This window comes from Aedes aegypti, chromosome 2 (assembly GCF_002204515.2).
Source record: "Aedes aegypti strain LVP_AGWG chromosome 2, AaegL5.0 Primary Assembly, whole genome shotgun sequence".
Lineage (NCBI taxonomy): Eukaryota > Metazoa > Arthropoda > Insecta > Diptera > Culicidae > Aedes > Aedes aegypti.
In genome coordinates this window covers 334521673-334547392 of record NC_035108.1, presented here as the reverse complement: position 1 = coordinate 334547392, position 25720 = coordinate 334521673, and the positions used below count along the sequence as shown (strand labels likewise).

The 25720-nt window shown below is 37.0% G+C and overlaps 1 protein-coding gene and 1 long non-coding RNA gene across 2 annotated transcripts; both read right to left on the bottom strand.

Moving 5' to 3' along the window:
- Positions 1–8961: 8961 nt before the first annotated feature.
- On the bottom strand, positions 8962–11417 carry LOC5575974 (zinc finger protein 431). The gene is made up of 3 exons (XM_001662279.2): positions 11310–11417; positions 11104–11253; positions 8962–10963 (listed from the first exon to the last, which is right to left on the bottom strand). Exons 2-3 carry the CDS (start codon positions 11221–11223, stop codon positions 9026–9028), a joined length of 2058 nt encoding a protein of 685 aa, XP_001662329.1. The 5' UTR covers positions 11224–11253; positions 11310–11417; the 3' UTR covers positions 8962–9025.
- A 13164-nt stretch (positions 11418–24581) lies between these two features.
- On the bottom strand, positions 24582–25495 carry LOC110676801. The gene is made up of 2 exons (XR_002500733.1): positions 24960–25495; positions 24582–24885 (listed from the first exon to the last, which is right to left on the bottom strand). It is a non-coding gene; the product is annotated as an uncharacterized LOC110676801 (long non-coding RNA).
- Between the last annotated feature and the right edge of the window lie 225 nt (positions 25496–25720).

The window sequence follows — 25720 nt, the reverse complement described above, 5'->3', positions numbered from 1 at the left end:
AAATGACCTCAAAAATACATTGTCCTAGCACTTCAGAATCACGAGATAATATTCATTTTAGGTGATGCTAAACTTTTCAAGATGCTGCAATATTCAGTATGAGTGTTGCAATACGGGATTCCATACTTATGGTGGGTAGTGTATATAATTTGGCCACCTCCTATTGATTTTGCCGTAAATGGCCAAATTATATACGCGTAACGGTCTGTCCAAAGTACTTTGATACCCTAGCATAGATGCTTTCTACAGCATTGTGGAATTAACCAGTTTGGCCAGGATATTCGCACATTACCTTTGTAACCAGATAAATCCTGAATGGTCGTTGAGTTTTATAATGAAGTCACCAGCCCTTAGTCGACGACTAAGAAGCTTTTCTCAGCCTTTTTTTTACAATTTTCTCCCGAATTCATAAAAAATGTTGACAATCTGATAGAGGTTTGCGAAATAATGCTACAATCTAACGCCCTATGAGACATGAATCAAAGCTGTACCAATGCTCTGGAGTAACTTGATCTTACCCTATGTAGATCAGGTGCATCTTAACACCCTGTATGACATCAATAAAAATTGTCAAGCTGAGGGATTCCACGGAGGCATGCAAGTCGATTCTGATCGACCATTTCAAAAATATCTGAAACTTTGCACAGTTTTTCAGTTCCATCTAAATCGTCATTTTCCGATATCAAATCTTCAAGTTGAGTCACGACTAACTTTTCAAAAGGGTGTATGTGAAAATGGTTCAAAAATATTCAAAAAGCTGCACAGCAAAAACGGTTCGTTCGATTGTTAGACAACTAAAGAAACAAAGTTAGACAACTAAATAAAGATTCCAAAAAAAATACACACAGTAAAAAAAAATTTTTTTTGAATTAAAAAACATCATTTTTGTCACAAAAACTCAAATATCTCAAAACCCTATCGGAATACCAACGTAATTTTTTGAGGGAAAACGGTCCATTATATTAGCTATCTACCATAAAAATGATGGTAAACCAATAAACAAAAAAGTTATGACATTTCAAACATGTCACAATTTTCACATTTAGTAGACAAAAAAATTTTTTTTCGGTGTAAATTATTACGGGAACCGCAGTTTGTTGCTGATGTTATTGTTAAGGGCCTTGCGTGAATTAAACAAGTCGTTTTCATGTATTCATTGGTATTATGTGTATTATATGTATAAATATTTAAGAAAGGACGCTTCCCCGGAATGCGAACTTTCTTCCAAGGGTGAAATGAATAATTGTATCGAAATGAGCAATCAGTTCGATGCTCTAGACAAATTTTTCGAACACCAAATCAATGCAGCCTCTAGCCCAGGCTCTTTGATTCAAGTGAGGAAGCAAAGAGTGCCGCCTATCGTGGTCAGTTGTTCCGAATTTGGGCGATTTAGGCAGGAGAACTCCATTAGGGGAATCAAGGTTTCCTTCCAAATCGCAAAGAAAGGAGACTGACGCGTTTTGCCGGAAACTCTTAAAGATCGTGAACTTCTTCTCAGACATCTTGAAGAGAAGAAGCACAATTTTTTTACTTATGACGACAAAACTGAACGTTTGTTCAAAGTTGTCTTGAAAGGTCTCTCAAGTGACTATAAGTCACCTGAAGAGATCAAAAATGGAATAAATGATTTACTTGGATTTTCCCCAGTCCAAGTAATCATTATGAAAAAGAGAATCCAATCTGGCATTGTTCGGAAACAGCTTTCTCAAGAATATTATTTAGTTCACTTTAACAAAAAAGATCTAAATAATATTAAAGCTTTAGAAATAGCACTCAGTGCCGTCGGTGCCAAAAGTGGGGTCATGGTCAGGCTTTGCAGAATTCGCTCTCATTTGAGTATGAAGCACGATCAAAGCAAGCAAAGAAAAACATCCCATCTGTTGCGGTCCACGATCGTCATTGTATCGCAAGGTGTAACAAGTTTGATAAATGGAAGCAGTGAGCGAGATCCCCAAAGAGAGAGCGATGATAAAATTCATTTTTCTCGCTTGTTTACCGTTGGGGATGGGTGTTTTTCTTTACTGGCACGATAAACAATCCACGAATTTCTAATAGCAATAGTGTCCCCCAGGCTTGGAGCATGTTTAGAGGGGTTTTATCATGCACTACTATCCCCCCAATCTGATCAAAGTTGTAGCAGTACACGATAAACAGTCTCTCATAATATGCAGCATGTTATGATAGTTACAGAGAGTGATACGTGAGAGATTCTCTCAATTTTTTCAGGATTCAATCCCTGGTCATGGTACAAAAAATTGTCGCATGGATGTTAAATGCATGATTTGCGGAGGTTCTTCTCACGCTAAGGACGTCTGTCCAGTGAAGGAAGATATCACCAAGTTCATATGCTGTAATTGCGGGGCTAATCATAAGTTAATCATAAGTCCACTTTTTGGAATTGCCCTTCACGCAAAAGAGTCATTGAGGCTCGTGCCAGGCAGATGAAAGATAATATTCACAAACTAATTTTAACCCGTCGGGTAGCCGTTCGAATCTTTCAATTTCGAATGTATCTACCCACGGAAAATCCTTTGCCGATATCGTAGCAGGTAATTTGAACTCCTCCCCAGTTCGTACTATGAGTACCCATTCTACTTGTTTCAAATCAAATGGAAAAAACCCTACCGCCACAGGTAACTCCTACTCCACTTCTTCGTCTATCGAAAATTCCAATGGGAAATCATCAGATGTACCCACTTCAAGTGATATGTCTGCCTCTGATTTTAATTTTCTAACTGAACAATTGAATCTAATGATTGATGCAATGTTCAAAGCCACCACTATGACTGAAGCAGTCCAAGTAGGTGTAAAATTTACAAATCAAATTGTTATTGGATTACGTTTTTCTAATGGATCCAAATAATAATTTAAATATTTTAAATTGGAATGCTCGTTCTCTGAATGGTAAAGAGGACGTGCTGTTTAATTTTCTCACAGCTAATAACGTGCATATAGTAGTTATTACCGAAACTTATTTAAACCCTGGATCCAAACTAAAAAAAGATCCTAACTATTTATTTTATCGTAATGAGTATAAAACATCAACTATTTTCGTCATTTGAAACTAAAGTTTTTGAAACTTTAGGTGTTTCTGTTGAAACACAGTTTGGTAAATATACTTTCATAGCTGCCTATTTGCCTTTTCAATGCTCTGGACAGCAAGTTAATTTGCTCCAAACTGACTTGCGAAAATTGACTCGCAATAAGTCAAATTTTTTTGTCATTGGTGACTTGAATGCCAAACATCGCTCATGGAATAATTCTCAAAGTAATTCCAACGGCAGAATTTTATTTGATGAGTGCTCTTCAGGATATTTCTCAATTCAATACCCTGATAGCCCTACATGTTTTTCCTCTTCTAGAAATCCATCTACGATTGACTTGGTCTTAACCGACTCTAGTCATCTTTGTAGCCAATTAGTTACTCATGCTGATTTTGATTCTGATCATGTGCCTGTTACATGTCAAATATCCCATGAAGCGATTCTCAATCCTATCAGCTCCACTTTCAATTATTTACGAGCCGACTGGATTATATATGAAACGTATGTTGACTCTAATCTTGATGTTAACATTTCTTTAGAAACTAAACTTGATATTGACAATGCTCTTGAAACTTTAACAAATTCCATTATTGAAGCCAGGAGCATTGCAATTCCAAAATGTGAAGTAAAATTTGAATCCATGATTATAGACGATGATCTTAAACTCTTGATCCGTCATAAAAACGTGAGGAGAAGGCAATTTAAACGCACTCGCGATCCTGCTATGAAAATTATATGGCAGGATTTGCAGAAAGAAATCAAGAAACGTTTTGCACAATTAAGAAACAAAAAATTTGAAAATAAGATTTCTCAATTGGACCCTGGCTCTAAGCCTTTTTGGAAATTATCTAAAATTTTGAAAAAACCTTAGAAGCCAATACCGGCATTGAAAGAGGAAAACAAATTATTACTAATTGCGAAAAAGCTCAAAAATTTGCTATGCAGTTTGAAAGTGCGCACAATTTTAATTTAGAACTTACTAGTCCAATTGAAAATCAAGTTACTCAGGACTTCGAAAATATTCTCAAACAAGAGAACGTTTTCGAAAATGCCTGGGAGACTGATTTGGAAGAAGTGAGAACTATTATTAAAAAAATCAAATATATGAAAGCTAATGGCGATGATGGAATTTTCTACATCCTCGTCGAGAAACTTCCAGAAAGTAGCTTATCATTTTTAATTGATATATTTAACAAATGTTTTCAATTAGCATATTTTCCTGACAAATGGAAAAATGCTAAGGTTGTTCCAATTTTAAAACCAGACAAAACTCCTGCAGAAGCTTCCAGCTATCGTCCAATCAGTTTGCTTTCCTCCATCAGTAAACTTTTTGAAAAGGTTATTTTGAACAGAATAATGGCCCACATCAACGAAAATTCAATTTTTGCCAATGAACAGTTCGGATTCCGCCATGGACATTCGACCACTCGACCACTGATCATCAACTTTTACGTGTAACAAATTTGATCCGTTCCAACAAATCTGAAGGCTATTCTACTGGACTTGCTCTTCTAGACATAGAAAAAGCATTCGACAGTGTTTGGCATGAAGGTTTGATTGTAAAATTGAAAAACTTTAATTTTCCAACATACATTGTTAGAATAATTCAAAGTTATCTGTCAAATCGTACACTTCAGGTTAATTATCAGAACTCCAGATCTGAAAGACTTCCTGTAAGAGCTGGTGTTCCCCAAGGCAGCATTTTGGGACCAATATTATACAATATTCACATCTGACTTACCTAAGTTACCTCAGGGATGTCAAAAATCTTTGTTTGCGGATCACACAGGCCTCTCCGCCAAAGGACGAAGCCTGCGTGTCATCTGTAGTCGATTGCAAAAAAGTTTGGACATTTTTTCTTCATACTTGCAAAAATGGAAGATTTCTCCTAATGCTTCCAAAACTCAACTAATAATATTCCCACATAAACCAAAAGCTCTTTATTTGAAACCTTCAAGTAGACAAGTTGTTACGATGAGAGGGGTTTCAATAAATTGGTCAGATGAAGTTAAGAATCTAGGGCTCATGCTAGATAAGAATTTAACTTTCAAAAATCACATTGAGGGCATTCAAGCCAAATGTAATAAATTGTAAAATGTCTCTATCCCCTTATTAATAGAAAATCAAAACTTTGTCTTAAGAACAAGCTTTTGATATTCAAACAAATTTTTAGGCCTGCCATGTTGTATGCTGTACCAATATGGACTAGCTGTTGTAATACCAGGAAGAAAGCTCTGCAGAGAATTCAAAATAAAATTTTGAAAATGATTCTGAGGCTTCCTCCCTGGTATAGTACCAATGAGTAACGGTCCTATAACACTTCCCCGAATACCATTACCCCGAAAATCATCTCCCCGAAAACCAGTACCCCGAAAACCATTACCCCGAATGCAAAGTTACCCCGAATGACACATTACCCCGAATGACACATTACCCCGAAAACCATTACCCCGAATGGTAAATTACCCCGAAAACCAGTTCCCCTAATACGACACTTCCCCGAAAATCAGTGATGCACTTCAAGAAATTCTTCAAGGAAGCTCGCGAATTTGAGCCTGAAAGTTGTGACTACTATTCCTATTAGTGATATTTTATTCTTTCAATCATCGGCTGTTCTTTCGAGGTTGTATAATCGCAGTGTAAAAATTTTGATCAATGATTTTCTCTTCATTGAGTTATAGGCTGTTCCTTCGAGTTGTACCGTTTGAGTTGAAGTTTGAGCGATAGCGGTAAAAAAAAATCGACTGACAAAATTGTCTGGAGCGAAATTCAAAGTTGACAGTGACTTCAAAACATAAATGAAAATAAGCCCCTGCATTACTTGTCTGTATTACATCTTGTCAGCATTACAATTTCCAACAAGAGATTTGTCCTTCTTATAGTTATCGGCTATTCTTTCGGAGTTGCACTAGTAAAGTGATTGTTGGCATCATTATTATTGACGCTTTCAACTGTAATTTTTTCTTCTTTTATCATAGGCTGTTCTTTAGCGATGTACTTTTGAAATAGTGGTCAGTTTAATATCAGTTAACATTTTCATCTGACATTTTTCAAACCATAGTCTAATGACATTTTAGAATATGTTGAACTCGCATTGCCTCCAGCAATATAAAAATATAATTATGCATTACCAAATAATATAACGCTTTTGAAAGAGGGCGGGAAAGGTCTCTAATATTAACATGTCAGCATTATCATCAGTTCGGAAAATGATTTATTGCTGTGAACACAATCATTCTTACAAAATCAAGAACACGCCTGTGAGTAAAATTTGGGTTCTCACTTGGCTCATGAAGAATAGCTGTTGATTGAAAGAATAATAAATCTTTGATAACATGAAGAACATGAATTCAAATGAAAATCAAAATTCTATGAAATAGGTAAATGGGATTCATTTGTCGGATCTTCAATTTTTCGTGCCAAGAAAATTCGGGGTTATGGTCCATTCGGGGAAATTGTATTCGGGGTAACGGACTATTCGGGGTAATGGTTTTCGGGGTACTTGACCATTCGGGATATTGACTTTCGGGGTGATGGTTTTCGGGGTAATGGTATTCGGGGAAATGTTATAGGATCATGAGTAACATAGAATATCCAATGTTGAAACATTGGAACAAATGTCAAATAAAATAATCAATTTCAGGCAAAAATCGTTACAATCTTCTATTGCCACGATTAATGCGTTATATGTTTAGGTTAAGTTAGGTTAAGTATATTCAAAACGTTTTTTTTCTCTTATAAGCAGGTGAAATCAACCACCTGTAAAAAATCTGAACTGCTACGGAAAATGAAATGTAATATGTTGTTAACAAAATGTTAATAAAATCTTAGATTTGTTTTACCAAATTAGGATGATAGTGTTGTCTAATAACACAGAACTCCTAGATATAAGAAATAATGAATGTAATGTTTGGAATGATTAGTGTTCTTATGAGCACTTCCACAGTTATTCACTGAGAGCTTTCTTTGCCAAAGTTGTCATTGCATTCGTGTATCAGGATCTGGGTCGTTTGGCATTAAGCCATTTCGCATAAGGTCATTTGGCATAACGGTCATTTGGTATCCCATTTTTTCATGCATCTTTTGAAAGAATTCCGATTATGCCAAATGACCATATGCCAAACGGCCTTATGCCAAATGATTCGCTCCCCGTATATATTGTGGCGTATTTGTCATACGTCATGCCCAGAGAAGTCACGAGAATTTCCATTACGATAAAATTCGGGACTGTCTATGGATCGATATGGATATTTCAGAAAAAAATGTCATTATGGTCAATGCTCGTACCGTCAAGAAATAATTTGAAGCTTACTAGAATACCACTATGTAGTGTGCAATTATAGCATAATTCAGGGAAAAATCTAAAACTAGTGTTTCATAACAATGAATTACTCAAAAATTATGTTTGAAAATGTCATGTTAAGGTCGCCTCGTACCGTTCTATGCCACCATTCACCGTGCCTACAGTTTTCGTCATGATTAAATTTTGTATCTTGAAGAAACGCTGTTGAAGTAGTTTAATCGATACATAACAATAAATTTAATATTACCGAATAATTGTATGCCTTTTACACTAATGCACGGTAATAGGAACCATATATATTGAAAAGGGTCCATTCACCGTGCATTTGTGTTTCGACTGAAACACAATAAAAATTCTAATTTGCATAAAATCTCATTGCTCATATGACGAAATATTTCTAACCTGTAGTATCCACAATGGAAACTCGTTGAAATTTTGAAAAATTTCATACTCTAACGTTAAAATGAAAAATGTGAATTTTTGGCGTTTCTACTAAGAGTGTTGAAACATCTAATTATCAAACAGATTTCACATGATTTTGACTACATAAACTAGGTTTTTCAAAATGCTTTGTGACAAAAACTACTTCATTCCATCAGGTTTATCTTATTTAGCTGACAAAAAAATAATTTGTGAAAATTGTATGAATATTCTGTAGGAACTTGTATATGTGCACGATGAATGGAGGCCGCACGGTGACTGGTGACTTAACGGTACTGGTCTATAGCGAGAAAAAATCCGATTTACATTCGATTTTTATAATCATCTGGTTCAGACATAGCGTGCAGCTATACATCATAACAGGTGTAAATATTAATGCAACCTGCAGGGAATCAACGGTGTTTGTCGTAACTATTGTCGAGATGTGTGTTATGTTTTTTTTTTTTGGTGTTAAAGAATGTTTAATTCTATGAAAATAATGTAAATTTAAAAATAATGTACGGTGTACTATTGACAAACATCCATAAACTTCTAGTTCTAAACATGGATTTGATCATGGAATCAATCTGAAAGTTTGTAAGGATGCTTAAAATATATCCCCGAGCCCGATTTCATCTTCTAAACTCGTACCAATTAGCTCATACGGTTGAAATAATTAAATTACTGTTAGATATCAGGGATTTTCTTAGGAAATTGCCTGCATTTAGGCGTTTTCGTTGCAATTTTTGAAATAAACTATTCATTATTTCTTAACTTTTACATCATTAAGAATTTTGCAAGCATATTCGGATTCAGGGAGCTCATTATCATTATGTTATATTCATTATGTAGAGACCATATAACAACAAGAAAAATGTTCTTTTCCGTGGAAAATAGGACATGCCTCGATATTTACCCCTTTATCAATAGTTTAGTCATGAAAATCAATAGTTTTCATTATTGGAGTCGATTCGTAGAAATATTTCCAATCGATTGGTGCAAGAATCTTGAAAATCTATCCGGGCGTTAGTAAGTTGTTAAAATTGTACCCCAGTATGTTGCCGTAAAACGTTATCCAACGTCAAAACAATCACCCGGATTGGGCGCCGAAAAACGCAACACACTCCATAATCCCTTCTCCGTCCTCAATTCTAACTCTAAACATGGATTTCTTTCTCCAAAAACCAACGATCATTCATTTTTTGGTATCTATTTCCCACAAAGATTAGGTTTCAGTTCACTTACCTCTGACCGCGCTCTAATTTCCCTCTAGAATATCGCACAGCTCTTTCACGGTCACCCCTTCCTCAATCTCCACCTGACTGCTCAACACTTGCTCGTTTGCGTCCTCCATGAAATAGATGAGCTCGCTTTCCTCCAGTTTAGCTTCCTGTTCCGGTTCTTTCTTGTTCCGAACAGTTTCCTCCGCAAACTTGTAGGTTATTTCGGTAGCAACGGCTGTTTCCTCTTCACACTCGATGTATTCGCAGTCCTCCTCCACATCTGGTTCGACGTTTTTCACCCTCACATTAGTCCGATGCGTCTTTCTGTGCTTCTTCAGTGCGGACGTCGTCACGTACGAGGAATCGCAAATGTCGCACTTGTGCCGCTTGATGTTCTTGTGAACCTTTTCGTGGACGAGCAGGTTGGAGGAATGGGTGAAGCATTTGCCACAGAAGCGACATTTGCGATCCCGGATCCCCCGGTGGACGTTCATGTGCTCCTTGAGCTTGTGCTGATAGGCGAACGTTTTCGGGCACTGATCGCAGTGGAACTTTCGGAGTTTCTGATGGATTACTTCCACGTGATTCTTGAGGATGGTGGCCGTGGCAAATTTTCGATCGCACTCCTGGCAATGGTACAACTTGTAGTGATTGCGATAGTGGGACCACATGAGGGTGTAAGACGGAGCAATGTATTTGCAGTCCGGTTCTTCGCATCCTCGAGGATAGCTGGAGGAATCTCTCAGAGTTTCCGGCAGAACGTCCGTGTGGATGCTGTAGTTTGGATTGTTGGGGAAATGGACTTGCATGTGAACTCGCAGATCAGCCTTACAGGTAAAGTGCGCCTCACAAACCTTGCAGGAATAACCATTCTGCTGATTGTACTGCTGCTGCAGATGACGCAATTTATGCTTGTGGTATTGTTCTTCGTGGTTGAATGTCCTCTTGCAGTCCATGCATGCATACAACGGGTCGGTCAAGTGGATTCGCTCGTGACGTCGCAAGATGGTCCCGGTTTGAAAGGTTTTGGCACAAGTCTTACATTTGTACCGCTCAGAATCACGATTCCGGTGAGCTCGTACGTGCTTGTGAAATTTACGAATCTCGATGAATACTTGTCCGCATTTGTCACATGTGAATCCCTCTTTATGCTCGGTGTGGAAGTTTCTCGTATGGTCATACAATGAAGGATAGGCACGGAACCTCAACGGACAGTATTCGCACAAGTAGCTGAATCCATGCGATTCAAAGTGCTTGTTGAGCAGAACCAGCGTCTTAATTATTACAGGGGCCGTTGGGGTGCTGCAATTTTCACACTTGTAAGGCAACATTTTTGAATGTGTTAGCAAGTGAAGATCGAACATATCTTTGCTATCCGAAAGCTCCCGACAAATGTAACACATGTTTGGAATCGTTTCAACTATTTCCAGCTTGGGAACAACCTGTTTAGGTCGTTTTCTTTTCATATTCCTTGATGCCGTCAGTTTGATCGGAACCGGTTCTTCAAAACCTCTGAATTCCTCCTCTTCATCGCTCTGTACAATCTGCTGCGAAACCTTTCCAGCCAGCATATCGCACTCTTCCTCATCAACCGCTTCGATCTTGATATCAATCAACTGTTCCTCCACCGGCCGATCGTCGTCGAATCCAACGGCTTCGAATTCCACGTTTTCCAACACCGGTTCTGTCTCTTCGACATTCTCCAGGAAAGTCGTTTCCTCTATTTCTATTTGAGCATCATCCTCATCCGATATTTCGTCCAACTTCTCCAGCTCTTCGAAAATGCCATCGCTATAATTCGAGGGCCCTTTCGCTTCGATCAGCGCCCTCGCCTCTTTACGAGAGGTCGTTTTACTCAGCTCTTCCAGCAGGGCTTGGCTCTTCACCAGATCCTCGTAGAAGCTGTACAGATAGTTCACCTTCTTGACGCACAACTCGCAGACGCGCCTCGGGTATTCCGGATTCGGGTCAAACTGGAAATGTGGAAATGTAATTGTAATTGTAATTGTATTTATTAAACTTACGATAACCAGCTTTAACATTTTTATCGGGTCAAGGAAGTCATGTAATGTAATTAAATTATTTTGTGAAGATGCAATCAAACCAAACCCACCTCAATCCGGAGCAGCTCGTAGATCAGATCGGTGAACCGCTTTTCGCCGATGTTAGCCTTGAACAGCGGCACCAACTCGGAGCAATATCGCAGGCAAATCCGGCACTGGCTCCGGGGCATTGTAGCTTCTTCTTTATCGAATACGGTAACCTCGGATTCAATGTTTTTGATGAATGAATTGGAATGATTTATAACATTAAAATTGCCTGGATTTTTGTTGAACAACTCAGGAATGGAAAACTATTTTCCGAAAAACAATGAATAAAAATGCGAGTCCCAAATGAAAATCCAGGTTTGTTTACCAACAAAAATGACATTTTGTACACACTCATAAAAAAAAATCACATGCGCATGCAGAGCAATGAGCTACAGAACAGGTGGCGCAGTTCCGTATAATAGTGTGTGTGACAACTGTATAAAGTTGAAAATGACACTTAACACCAATACATCGCTGATCTTGCCTGCGTCACTTTTTGTGTTTACAATTTAAAATCCCTTCACGCGAAAGCAAAAAGTGCGGGAGTTCGGAAATTTTTCCACTTTATTTCGTGAAGTTTTAACAATTTCTGGCAAATTTTGATAGAATGCCACAGTGTGCAGGCAATGTGTGCAAGATAACGACACAGGAAGTGAAGAACAGTGATATTGCATAAATTTCCTCACTTTACCCAAAGATCCTAGCAAGCGATCGAAATGGGTGAAATTTTGTGGGCTCATCAAAGATCCGGGTACATCGCTTTATGTATGCTCCCAGCATTTCACATCTGACGATTTTGTGTTAACACGTGGTCATTGCTTCGATCCAGAAATCGGTGACAAGCGCTGTTGTGAAAATGACACTACACGTAATGCTTCCAGTGGGTTGTTCGCCATTTGAAGGAAGCACCACACTAGACAACGAACTAGCATGCAACGCTCAGTGGCACAGTCGATTAACATTCCCAACGAAAAGTTTCTTTCGGCATGCAGTGGAAATCGAACCCACATGTTGTGGAAAAATATGAATCTTGTACAGTCCCATATTGAAAAATAAAGGTATAACAGTCTCTATATGAACTTTCAACTCAAATAGCAACTGCAAAACGTGAATTTCGTTCAAATATTTATTTTTTTGGTGAATATTAGAAACAAGATGAGTAATCTGTGCAGTTACGCTAGAAGAATATGCAACGCAGAAATGTTCTAGAAAATAATTAACATTTGTATGAGGAGACAAACTTTAAACTTAAAGTGCTATTTTTTCAATTCCTACTTCTTCAATATGGAATTTTTCCTTTATGAGCAGCATAGAACCCTAAAAATTTAATTCACACAAATTAATAAACTGAACCGGAATTTGATTTGCCATCAAAAACGTTTTAACAAATATTCAAAGGAAAATTCTCGCATAATTAGGATAAAAAAAAAACAATGGCAATAAAGTGTGTAGCTTATTGTTTCTGAGCAAGTTTCACCACAGTGTTGTTTAATAACGTGTTAATCTATTCATCTGTTCAGAAACAACAAGCTACATACATGGTTACTACTAGTTTTTAGAGCGTCATCAAAGACTATACATTATTTATTCATACCTCGATTAAATATATGATTATTTTAATTATTTTATGTCTACTGTGTAGATATAGTTCAACGATAAATACAATGATCAAAAATCATCTAGTTCGAATCAAATTTCATGGTACTCATCACAAATTTTTATTTTACATTCAATTTCTTTCAAATATCCCATATCTACTCGTGCTTGCAATCAAATAGTGACGTCACCACTTTTTTGGTTACCAATACGTATGCAAATAATGGTCTGCTTCACCTGTACTGTATCTCATTGCATGCAGAGCACTCAGAAAAAAAATTACCTAAAATCAAGCGTGTGCTAGAATAAGGGCGTAAGTCGCATGATCGATTTTTTTTCATCGATCCTTTCTTCTATGAATAAAGTTGACAAGATGCGGGTTTGTTAGCATTTTTTTCAGTTCAGGACGCTAGACAACGATGCAATTTTGCGTTCAGAGGTGAAAAAATGCTAACAATCCTGCATCTTGTCACCTTTATCCAGAGCTGCCAGATGATTTGATAGAAAATCTGTATCCGCCAGGTTAGAAAATCTGTGTTCCATACAAAAAAATCTGTGTCCATACAAAAATTGTTGAAAGAAAATCTGTGTTCCATACAAATTGAATCTGTGTCAGAATAAAAAAATCTGTGTACCGTAAAGTGCCCTAATTCAGCGCATTGCCTAATTCCGCGCATTTCATACAAAATTATTTATATATGGAAATACACATTAATACTTCAGGAACTTTTAACGCGCATGCTACTTTGATTTAGAATAAGTTTGAATCACGTATAAAAGCAAATGAAGCAGTTTTTTGCGGCGTAAAAAATAATCAGTGGAGGCCCGTCTAAGTAGAGGCCATTTGATCGCAGTAGTCGTAACGATCGGACGTGCGCTTACTCGCTCTGGCAGTGATTTGACAGCAGATTTTTTCGTGGTAAAGAAAATTGCCGTGTCGTGCAGGAAAAAAAGTGGTGGCAGCTGGAATTGTAGAAATTTTCAAGTCGTCGGTTTGCTGGCTGGCACATCTTTCGTTGTTCAATAGCAGATAAGTGTTCTTCATTGTTCCTTTTATTATTAGCGGTATCTAAAAGCCTTAAATTCCTCCCTGCTTGTATTATCCATTATATTGTTATTTATTTTTTCTTTCATTAGTTTCTGTTTTACCATTTCGTTTTATTCAAAGTTTTTTTTAACTCTTTTCAATAAAGTCAAAAGGGATGTTTTCGTCGAGAGACGGTAACATCCCTACTGACACATTTCCGCAGCAAGAAATTGCCTGCGGTAATGTTGATATGGCCTCTCATACTGGAACTATATCTAAACACGGATCAAGCCTTACACAACCATCTAAGGAAACATCCATTCAACATTCTCATTCTAAACAGTGCGATGTTGAGAATGAGAACGTTCATTTTTCACAACAACCGAGAATACGACAATATGTAGATGATCCGAACCGCGAACGTTGGGTGGTTTTCATTCGGCGTGTTAACAAAAAGATAAGAGTAAAACAAGTTACCAGTGATCTGATCAAACATTATCCTTCAGTGATTTTTATTACTGAAGTAAATCGTGATAAACTTAGGGTAGTTTTCACAAACTACAAAGAGGCCAATGCTGTTGTCAATGATGATCGCTTTCGTCTAGAATACCGTGTATATGTTCCAGCAAGAGTTGTCGAAATCGATGGTGTAGTTACCAGTGACAGTGACCTGTCTCCAAATGATTTTAAGGAAGCTGTGGGTGTGTTCAAAAACCCAAATATACCCCCAGTAAAAATTATAGATTGTCAACAACTGAAGAAGGTAATTAAAAATGGATCTAACTCACAGTATGTACCATCAGGATCATTTCGAATTACTTTTGAAGGTTCTGCGCTTCCACACTATGTTACCATGAACAAAATCTTACGTTTACGTGTTCGATTGTATGTTCCAAAGGTTATGAGTTGCACAAATTGTAAACAGCTTGGACATACAAAAAGCTTTTGTTCAAATAAAGCAAAATGTCTCAAGTGTGAGGGCCAACATGAAGAAGATGCTTGCCAGAAAAATGTAGAGAAATGTGTTTTGTGCGGTCTAGATCCTCATGATAAAAAAGATTGCCCTAAATTTCAAAATTACTCATCAAAGCTAAAGTACTCTGTCAAGGAACGTTCTAAGCGATCCTATGCGGAATTGGTAAAAAAAACCTTAGTTTCAAATATGTTTTTGGAACTATCAGATTCTGATGATGACTCTGATTCAGATACTGAATATGATTCCTTACCATCGCAGAAGGGCAAAAGAGGTAGAAAGCATATTCCCTCCTCTGTTATGTCAAAGAACAAGCAAAAAGTAGCTAGGATTGAGAAAGTTCATACTCCAGAAAAATACAATCTTGTTCCTCGAGATTCTGTTGAATTCAACAAAAGCTTCCCATTACTTTCTGGTAATGCTCATCGTGATACATCCTCAACTGAACCAAAATTTCAATCACAGAAAGAAAATACTATGTTCACTGGTTTTTTGAAACTTTCAACTATTATTCAGTGGGTTTTGGATATTTTAAAAGCACCAAAACCTATTCAAGATTTATTGTTTGGATGTATACCGATGATAGCTAACTTTGGTAAACAGATGACTGTTCAGTGGCCCATTTTATCTTTAATTGATTTCGATGGCTAGATACGCAAATCAATTGACTGATCACGTTTCTGTATTACAATGGAATTGTAGGAGTGTTATGGCTAATATCAACTCATTGAATTTATTAATATCAGAAACTAACTGTGATATTTTTGCGTTATGTGAAACATGGTTGATTCCTGAATTGACGGTTGATTTGATTGATTTCAATATTATTAGACAGGACCGAAGCGATGGCTACGGAGGGGTTTTAATTGGTATTAAGAAATGTCATTCCTTTTATAGAATTGGTGTTTCTAATAAATCCAAAATAGAAGTTATAGCATGTCATGTGAATATGAAAGGTAAGGAATTTTCTCTAGTTTCCTTTTATATACCTCCAAAAGTAACTTTTAGCTACAATGATCTTGAAACAATACTTGATACCATTCCTGCGCCTTGGGTAATCGTTGATGATTTTAATTGTCATAGTACTGCATGGGGTTCTGACCACGATGAGAAAAGAGCGATGCCAATCCATGACATGTTAGATTGTTACAATTTATGTATTCTGAATACAGGAAATGTAACAAGAATTGCAGGTCCACAAAAAAAGGATGCTGTTTTAGATTTATCATTCTGTTCATCTTCAATGGTTTATGATTGTTCATGGATAGTAATTGACAATCCGCATGGAAGTGATCATCTACCAATCGTTATTTCAATTCATAATGATAATCAAAGAATGAGGGAATATGTGAACATTGAATATGATTTAACTAAAAACATTGATTGGAAAAAATATAGTTCGATAATTTCAGAGGCTCTTGAGAATCTGGCAGATTTATGTTTAGAGGATGAATATGATTTTATTGTGAATTTGATTATAGATAGTGCTATTAAAGCTCAAAATAAACCGATTCCAAATAAAAAAATAGTAAATCGCATACCAAATCCATGGTGGGATAAAGAATGCAATACTGTTGTAAAAGAAAAATCTGCTGCTTTTAAAGTTTATCGAAAAGTGCGTTCGAGACAATCTTATGAGAAATATATTTCACTTGAACGTAAGTTTAAAAATTTAGTGAGAGCAAAGAAAAAATCATATTGGAGAAAGTTTGTCGGAGAATTATCACATGAGACCTCTATGACTGCTCTTTGGAAAGCTGCTAAAAATATGAGAAATAAATCTTCAGTTAATGAGGATAAAGAGTATTCACATGAATGGATCAAAAAGTTTGCTAAAAAAATTTGCCCGGATATTGTTTCAGAAAACCAAATTTGTTTTGATACTTCTGAGGATAGTGTACCAATGTTCACAATGATTGAGTTTTCATTAGCTCTTCTATCAGGAAGGAACAATTCTCCAGGGAAAGATGGTATAAAATTTGATCTATTAAAACATCTTCCAGATGTAGCTAAAAAAAGATTATTGAATTTATTTAATTGGTTCCTAGACCATAATGTTATTCCAAATGATTGGAGAAAAGTCAAGGTAATTGCGGTCCAAAAACCGGGTAAGCCACCTTCTGATCACAACTCTTATCGTCCCATTTCTATGTTGTCATGTATACGAAAATTAATGGAAAAAATGATTCTGAACCGTTTAGACAATTGGGCTGAATCAAATAAGTTGATTTCAGAAACACAATTTGGTTTTCGTAAAGGAAAAGGGACTACCGATTGTCTTGGTTTGTTGACAACTGAAATTGATATAGCGTTTGGTAGTAAACAACAAATGACCTCTGTATTTCTAGATATAAAAGGGGCCTTTGATTCAGTTTCCCTTGGCATTCTTACTCAAAAATTGCATAGGAAAGGACTTTCTCCAAAACTCAATAATTTTGTGAATAATTTATTAAGGGAAAAGCACATGTATTTTTCTAGTGGCTCAATCTCAGAATACCGAGTAAGTTATATGGGTTTGCCTCAGGGCTCTTGCCTGAGTCCACTTCTGTATAACATATATGTGAGTGAGATTGATAATTGCTTGGCTGAAGGATGTACTCTCAGACAATTAGCTGATGATTGTGTAATTTCTGTAATAGGTAAAGATAGAGAAGATATGCAAGCTCCGCTTCAAGCTACATTAGATAGTTTGTCTTCATGGGCAACTGATTTAGGAATCGAATTTTCACCAGAAAAGACTGAAATGGTTGTTTTTTCTAAAAAACATCATCCAGCAAAATTTGAACTACAGCTATCAGGGAAAAAAATTAATCAATCTTTATCCTACAAATACTTGGGTATTTGGTTAGATTCCAAGTGTACATGGAAAAAACATGTTCAATATATAAAATCTAAGTGTGAGCAAAGAATAAATTTTATCAGGTCCATTACTGGAAGTTGGTGGGGAGCTCATCCAGAAGACTTAATTAGGTTGTACAAGACAACGATACGATCTGTGATAGAGTATGGAAGTTTTTGCTTTTATCCAGCTGCACGTACACATATCCTTGTTCTAGAAAGGGTTCAGTATCGATGTCTTCGTTTAGCATTGGGATCTATGAATTCTACTCATACTAAAAGTTTGGAAGTCCTAGCGGGTGTTCCTCCTTTAATGATTAGGTTCTATGAGCTTGGGAGTCGGTTTCTAATTCGCAGTGAAATCATGAATCCTATTATCATTGCAAACTTTGAAAAACTTCTGCAATTAATGGTACAGTCCAGACGAATGCCACTTTATTATTGGCACATGTCTGAAGATATTTCACCTGCTATAATAGATTCAGAACAGCTTAATATGAATTTCCTTCAGTTAAACAACGATAAAGTTACATATGACATTTCTATGAAACAAGAAATAAATAATATTCCAGATTACTTGAGATCCAAAATAATACCTTTAATATTTTCATCGAAATATGGAAGACTTTCTTCTGACAAATGTTTTTACACTGATGGCTCTAGCATAGATAATAGTGTAGGTTACGGTGTTTTCAATGAAAACGTTTCTATATATCATCAGCTTAAGAATCCATGTTCAGTATTTGTTGCGGAGTTGGCAGCGATATATAATGCTTTAATTATCATCCTTAGTTTATCGGTTGGCAGCTATTACATATTTTCCGACAGTCTTAGCTCTATTGAAGCTTTAAAATCAATAAAACCACAAAATGCAACATATTTTATTATTGAAATAAGAAAACTATTGAATACATTAACAATGCGCTCTTTCAGCATCACTTTCATATGGATACCATCACATTGCCTCATCAATGGTAATGAAAAGGCAGATATTTTAGCCAAAAAAGGTGCCATAGTAGGTGAAATTTTTGAAAGAAAAATTGATTTTAGGGAGTTTTTTCAAACATGTCGTCGGAAAGCAATTGCTGAATGGCAAAGATCTTGGGATGAAGGATCTATGGGACGTTACTTATACGGTCTTGCACCAAAAGTATCAAAAAAATCATGGTTTAAAGATTATAATCTGACTAGGGACTTTATTAAGGTTATTTCTAGACTAATGTCGAATCATTATAGATCTAAGGCTCACCTTAAGCGTATTGGTTTAAGTGATACTAATCATTGTGACTGTGGTGAAGGATTTGAAGATATAGAACACGTCGTTTGGGTTTGTTCTAAATATGAAGTAAAAAGACAAGAATTGATTGATTCCCTTCCTGTTTTATGGAAACCACCCAACGCAACAGTCCGCGATGCTCTGTTTTCTCGCAATCCCAATTTCCTAAATCCTATATATAAATTTCTAAAAGCTATTGACTTTCCTATCTAATTTTTGTCTTTAACAGTGAACTACTATTACCTGCGACTTGAGTGATTGACGGATGTCTTAAGCCACATATCATACCGATTCCATTTCCTCAAATTTTCCTCAAGCCACCATTTTGAACTGCACGACGCCTCCAATAATACCATTGAGCTGATCATCACCATCTCATCTGAGCAACTTCACAAATCCATTGAGAAGATGGAGTGACAAGAGTACCGTCCTACGATGCATCCCAAGCCCCGAGTTTAGAACTTCTAACTTGTCGTGAAAGTATGACAAGATGTAGAAGCTAAACAAAATTAATACAAACATTGTATATAACATTATTGAATCGGCCCCTAATACTTAATGGTAAGGGCCTAAATAAAGATAGGTTTGAGGGTTTTATGCCTATAGGAGAAGAGATTTTTTTTTTTCACTCCTACAGGCTTTCCCTCATTCCAAAAAAAAAAAAAAAAAAAAAGTAGAGGCCATTTTTTCTATTTCCTTAGCGTCCGTGCTAAGACTGTAGGACACAAACAAACGTGATTTCTTTATTAAAAATGTTTTATTTTTCATGCAATATTCTGTGGAACTACTTGCTACAGATATGTTTCTTGATGCTTCTATGAAATCTTTTCAAATATTAGCATAATTATTGAGATTTATCCCAAAAAGTATTGCGCGGAATTAGGGCACGTCATTTTTTATAAGTCCCTAATTCCGCGCACTGCTATTCACAGAACAACAAACAAGTAAACCATGCTATATTTGTCTTCACAGCTGAATATTTATCTGAGGAAGTATTTTCATGCATAAATACGTTTCACAAACAACTGGAATATCGGGAAAGCCCACTTACAGGAAAACTAGCGGCCGTTCAGAAACCACGTGGTCATTCATGGTGGGAGGAACAGTTTGTTCAAAACCAAGGCCCATAAACATTTGTTATTGTATGAACAGTGCAGAATACAAATATACAGACTTAAATTATTTTACAGCAATCCGTGAATTTCACCGTAATCTCAACAGCTGAAAAGTTCAGTGAAATAAATCTACGGAGTATGGTAAATTTTTACAGTTTTCGGTAAAATTTCACCGGAATCCGTTGAATTTCGATGGAATTACGGTGTTTTATTTTACCGAACTGATCAGCTGTTGAGATTACGGTGAAATTCACGGATTACGGTAAAAAATTAAAGTGTGTAGAGGTAGTCGGGGCGGTTTCGCCAAACTGCATAAATTTTTGAAATTTCTTCTGGAATAACATGCAATCCCCGAAGTTGACAAGGAAGAGGAAAAATATTAACGTCATATACAGCCCAGATTCCGCTGTCGCGAAACGTCCAAATGCAGTCAGTCGGTTTTTATAACTGAAAAATTGAAAAGTATTGTACCGTCGTGCGGGGTGACATTGGGCCTAGGGGGTGACTTTGACCGCCCTTTTCGATGCATCTCATGGCCAATATGGGTGTCAAAAAACTAATCCATGGCTATTCAGTGACTATTCATAACGTATTCTTGAAACTTGCCACATTGTTTTCATATTTCTGGTTTTAGTTTGCTGTAGAAAATGTGGCCCAAAGTCACCCTTAAGGCCCAATGTCACCCCGCACGACGGTATTCAAAATAAACTGTTATAAAAACGTCAGTGTTCGGAGCAGTTTTTCAAAGATGCTGATAAATCTAAACACAAAACTATAGTTATTTTTAATGTCTGCTACTTTTTCTGGTATGGAATTTCACTTCAAAGGCTTTTTATCAATGAACTAATCTACGATGACGTCACGCTGCAACTTCCAGCGGGATGAAAACCTTTACTGCGGGCCGTGTTTACAAAAAATAAACGATGTCGTTGTGCATTCATCCACTTCGTGTTCATCCGGTGAACATTAGTTGTCCGGATGTTGGTCCGGATGTCATTTAATGTAAACATTGCCCGCATTTAGAGCAGAAAAGAAAAAGAAAGTCGAGGATAAAAGAAGACCGTGGATAAGTCCATGTCATATATAACAGGTCCGGCTCTTAGTATGTGTTTGCTTGTATTAGTCACGAAAAAGTAGTAAACAAAACGATCAGCTGATGGTGACGACAAGGCTGCGAAAAATTTTGTTCGCAGCTTTCTCAACGTGACGTCATCTTCGGCTACTTCGTGAACTTTCGGCTCACCGAAGTTGGCATTGCACAACTACCACTTCAAAACTGATGTTATCACAAATACTAATTTGATGTTCGCCCACACCTCTAAATACCCCAAATCGGCTTTTTATGCTTCAGTGTGATGCAATTGCAATTGCATATTTGCTGGGATGTTCATGTGAGGGTTTGAACGACTTGCGCATGATTGATGGAAACACAGAGATGAATAAGAAAAAACTCAGCAATGACAGAAAAAGAAGACCGTCTTCGCGAGTCTCGTCTCAGAAAAAGAATATAGCAAATGTTTATCTTTATATCATGTGATAGTCGAAAAATTATAAAAAAAAGTATATATATATATATATATATATATATATATATATATATATATATATATATATATATATATATATATATATATATATATATATATATATATATATATATATAAGTTAAGGACCCAACTTCAACCATCTCTGAAAGGTTAGATCAGTTTCACCAACAACAACACATAGCTACAACGCTAGATGGAATTATCCAGAATTGAACCCAACACCGGGAATAACTTCAATTAGACAACAGCACAGACAACAACAACATCAGATAGCAACAACAACGGTAGAAGCTGCCCATCGGCCACGCACGGAACGATGCCCATCCATTCCTTCGCGTGGAAAACCAGCGCAGCATAAACCATGAAACCAGAGACTTACACCGGACGCGAACCCACCGTGAGACGCTGACGACGACGACGACGACAGCATGGCAGGCTAGGAACAGTGTTTTGAGTCAGCAGTTAATAGAATCAGGCTTAAACTTCAATTATCCATTTTCAAATAAAGAAATTCATTCCGTCTTGGTAGTTCGTGTCGTGAACAACTCGTTTAGAACAATTCAGAAGTCCCTAAATCCATTTTAATTCTTTTTTCCAAGTTCAAGTGTAAAATTTAGTTTTTTAAAAAAGCCTTTTCCGAGGCAGTAAATCATAATTGGCGCAGTCGTAACGGATTACGCGTTCCTCGTTTCATACCCGCGAGTGTTGTGAAGTTCCTGCCAGACAGCCAACGAGAGAAAATCGGAACACTGAAAGGCGTCGACGAGGGAATATCGTCGAATTGCGGACTCACCCCGCAGGAGGAACGGAACGTTAGACCCTACATCAGAACCATACAGGCGGAATCAACCGCAGCAGGACCAGCCGAAGGAATATCGACCGGACCAGCAGCAAGTCGAGGGAATATCGACAAAAAATTTAAACGTAAGTAAATTTTAATTTCCTATATTTTTATAAACAAACAAGTGAATAATCGAATAACTGAAAAGTGAATAATTTAATAATTGATAGAAGTGAAAAATATTATAAGTAAAGTGAAGTGATTGACTAGGAACTCTATGCGTAGCACAAGATCTAAAGCTATGAGCGAAAATCAAAATCAAGAACTCATCCAAAAGATGGATGAGTTAGAAAGGCTCCTAGAGCTACAACGAATTCAGATCGATAATTTACAAAGTTCAAATGCTGCACCTAGTTCAGCTGCCCTGACAACTACTCCATACGCGAGTACTTTTGATGTTACTCGTATTCCAGATATTATAAAAATAATACCTGGATACGATGGTAATGCAAAAGAGCTTCCCGCATGGATAAGCTCTGTCGAACAGAAGCTGGAGTGTGCGACAGCGCAAGTCCCAGCGAATGAAAAGGATAACGCGATTAAAATTTGGACATCCGTTATTCGTGATAAAATTACCGGCAAAGCTAACGAAATTTTGCTGAATAACCAAACCGAATGTAGGTGGGACCACATTAAGGCCCAACTTACCGACCGTTTCGGTGACAAACGGGATCTTGCTACAATAATAAGCAAAATTCCTTATGTCAAACAAGGTAATCGATCTGTAGAAGAATTCTATGAAGAATGCACAGAAATTTTAGCAGATCTTAATGCAAAAGTAGTTTTAGACCCTAGTCTAAAACCCTGTGCAAAAGCAGTAATGGCTTCATACGAATCCATGTTAATGAATGCATACATAGATGGCTTGCACGAACCTATTTCTTCACTAACGCGAACCAGCAGGCCAAAAGACCTTCTGTCTGCCTATCAGCATGCCCAAGACCAAGCAAACGCAGCGAGTAGAAAAAAAGAAAAGTCTAAATTCGAAACAAAACCACTTATTGATCCTCCAAAAATCCACAGAGCTCAGAATGTTACAAATCGCCATGGAAATTGGAATCCAAACCAACCCTATTACTACTCTAACCAAAACCAATCGACCAGGATATTTTCCTCACCCAAAACCTTACCCTTACCAATCTGCAAACAGACCACCACTTACACACAATAACCTACCTTCATCCAGTAATGTGGCGAATTATCAAAACCAAACCAGACCGCCAATACTTGCCATAAAAAATGAACCCCATTCTCACAACAATTTTCGGAGAAACCCTACAGTTTCAAACCAAATTAATTATCAGGAATTGAATGAACCCCCAGAAACAACTACTGAAGAAGCATATGAATATTACGACCATCACAATCCTCAAGAATTATATGAGCCTCCGGTTGATGATGAGGTAAATTTTCAATCGGATCCAAGGCCGGAACACACCGAATAACACCTAATAACTTTCTACCGTATGTCAAGATCCAGACAAAAAATAGAACATTGAAATTCCTAGTAGATACAGGAGCTAATAAAAATTACATATCACCTCAATACGCAAACCCTAAAATACGAAAAGTTAGACCTCCAAGCAGAATTAAGAACATCAATGGATCCTTTGATCTAAGCCAATATATATAAGTAAACATGTTTTTTAATTATGGTACCCTTCCCCATCAAAAATATTACGTTTTCAAATTTCATGAGTTTTTCGACGGACTAATCGGTTTTGAAACTCTCAATGCACTCAACGCTATCATAGACACAGCATCGAACACTCTCACTATAGGTGACATAAATATTCCTATGAAGAAAAAATTTCCAAACTACGCGCAAATAAATTTTAATAGCCAAGAAACTATCAACAAATCACTTCCTGTCTCAATAAAAGAAGGAGATTTCTATATCCACAGTGATATCTTTATTACACCCAATATTCTCATACCTCAAGGTGTATACACCGCAGAAAATCATCATGCTACACTCAAAATAATCCACACGTCGAGGCTACGTGAAAACATACGTAATTTTTTTCCATCGCACTTTTCCCGTAGCACTTACGTGAATCATAGGTGACGATGAATGAACGCATGAACTCGCGAGCTTCTTTCATTTCACTGGTGTGTCCGGTAGTTGCTACGTGTTTTTTTCGTACGTTTTACAAATTGCGTTAGTGGAAGGTAGGTGACATTTCAGTGCATTTTATTGAACATTATAGTTCACATCACGTTGTTTCGCGTTGATTTTTATCAATTGTTTCAAATTCAAGTTAGTCAAAGTAAATTGAACTCAGACATAATTGCATATCTGCATTATTTATTTCATTGATGGTCTTTGTTTCTCACATTTGGTTCAATGCTTCTTCCATAGTCGAGATGGTCTGAGAAGCTGGTTCTTGCACAAGGGCGGGAGATGTTCTTATTCTAACACTCAATTGAATTAATCTAAGGTCGTTGTTGGAAAATTCGAGGCACGGGTTAGTATCTGCGACTCCGAGCAAACTGGTGCCATCTTGAACTTTACACGTAAGTCCGGTGGTCACTATTGGCAACCCGCTCCTGGCTACAGCTTCGCTGAATTACGATTTAGATTTATGATGACTGAAAAACAAAACAGAAAATACAAAATCAATATTAGCAGACTTCAAGTGTTAACAATCTAAACATTTACTTACTTTTTCACCAAGCTGGATCAATTTTAACCGATCCATGTACCCCCAAACAGTTCCAATCGTTTACGGATTTGTTATGTCCGTCCGACACACAGTAGAATGGATACTGAATGAACACAACATTTAGCTGTCAAAATGAATGAGACTACGTACGTGATCATCACGTAGTAGTGATAGGGAACTTTAGTAGCAGCTATTGACAGTTCATTTAATTTTGATCTATGGTCCGATGATTGTTACGTATGTCAGGTAAATTCTTGAAAAATTCATTTTCCAGGTTCTACGTGATTTTTCACGTAGCCTTGACGTTTGGATTTTTTTGAGTGTATATTTCCCGTAACTAACCTAGAACACGAACCTAACACCCTACTTTTTGATAGCGAGGTACCTATAGCTGAAATTCACAACTTCGAAGAAATTAGTCGCTCTCCTATAAAACAACCTTCCAATACCCCGATAATCAATGAAATCCGATCATCTCATCTAAACCAAGAAGAAAGATCAAAATTATTCAATGCCATTCAGGAATACGAAGATGTATTCTACAGAGAGGGTTCTGACCTTTCTTTCTCCAATGTGGTAAAACATAGAATAGAGACTAAAGATAACGTTCCCGTATACACGAAAAGCTATCGTTACCCATTCATCCACAAACAAGAAGTCGAACGACAGATAGCAGACATGCTTGCCAAAGGGATTATTCAGCCAAGCATATCACCTTGGTTCTCTCCCATATGGATTGTGCCGAAGAAAGCTGATGCATC

What these genes read in the sequence shown, in the direction of transcription:
- LOC5575974 (XM_001662279.2), bottom strand. Translation starts at nt 11,223, where the DNA reads ATGCCCCGGAGCCAGTGCCGGATTTGCCTGCGATATTGCTCCGAGTTG. An exon ending in ACGAGCTGCTCCGGATTGAG is followed by an intron (nt 10,964 to 11,103) that starts GTGGGTTTGGTT and finishes CCACATTTCCAG; the next exon opens with TTTGACCCGAATCCGGAATA.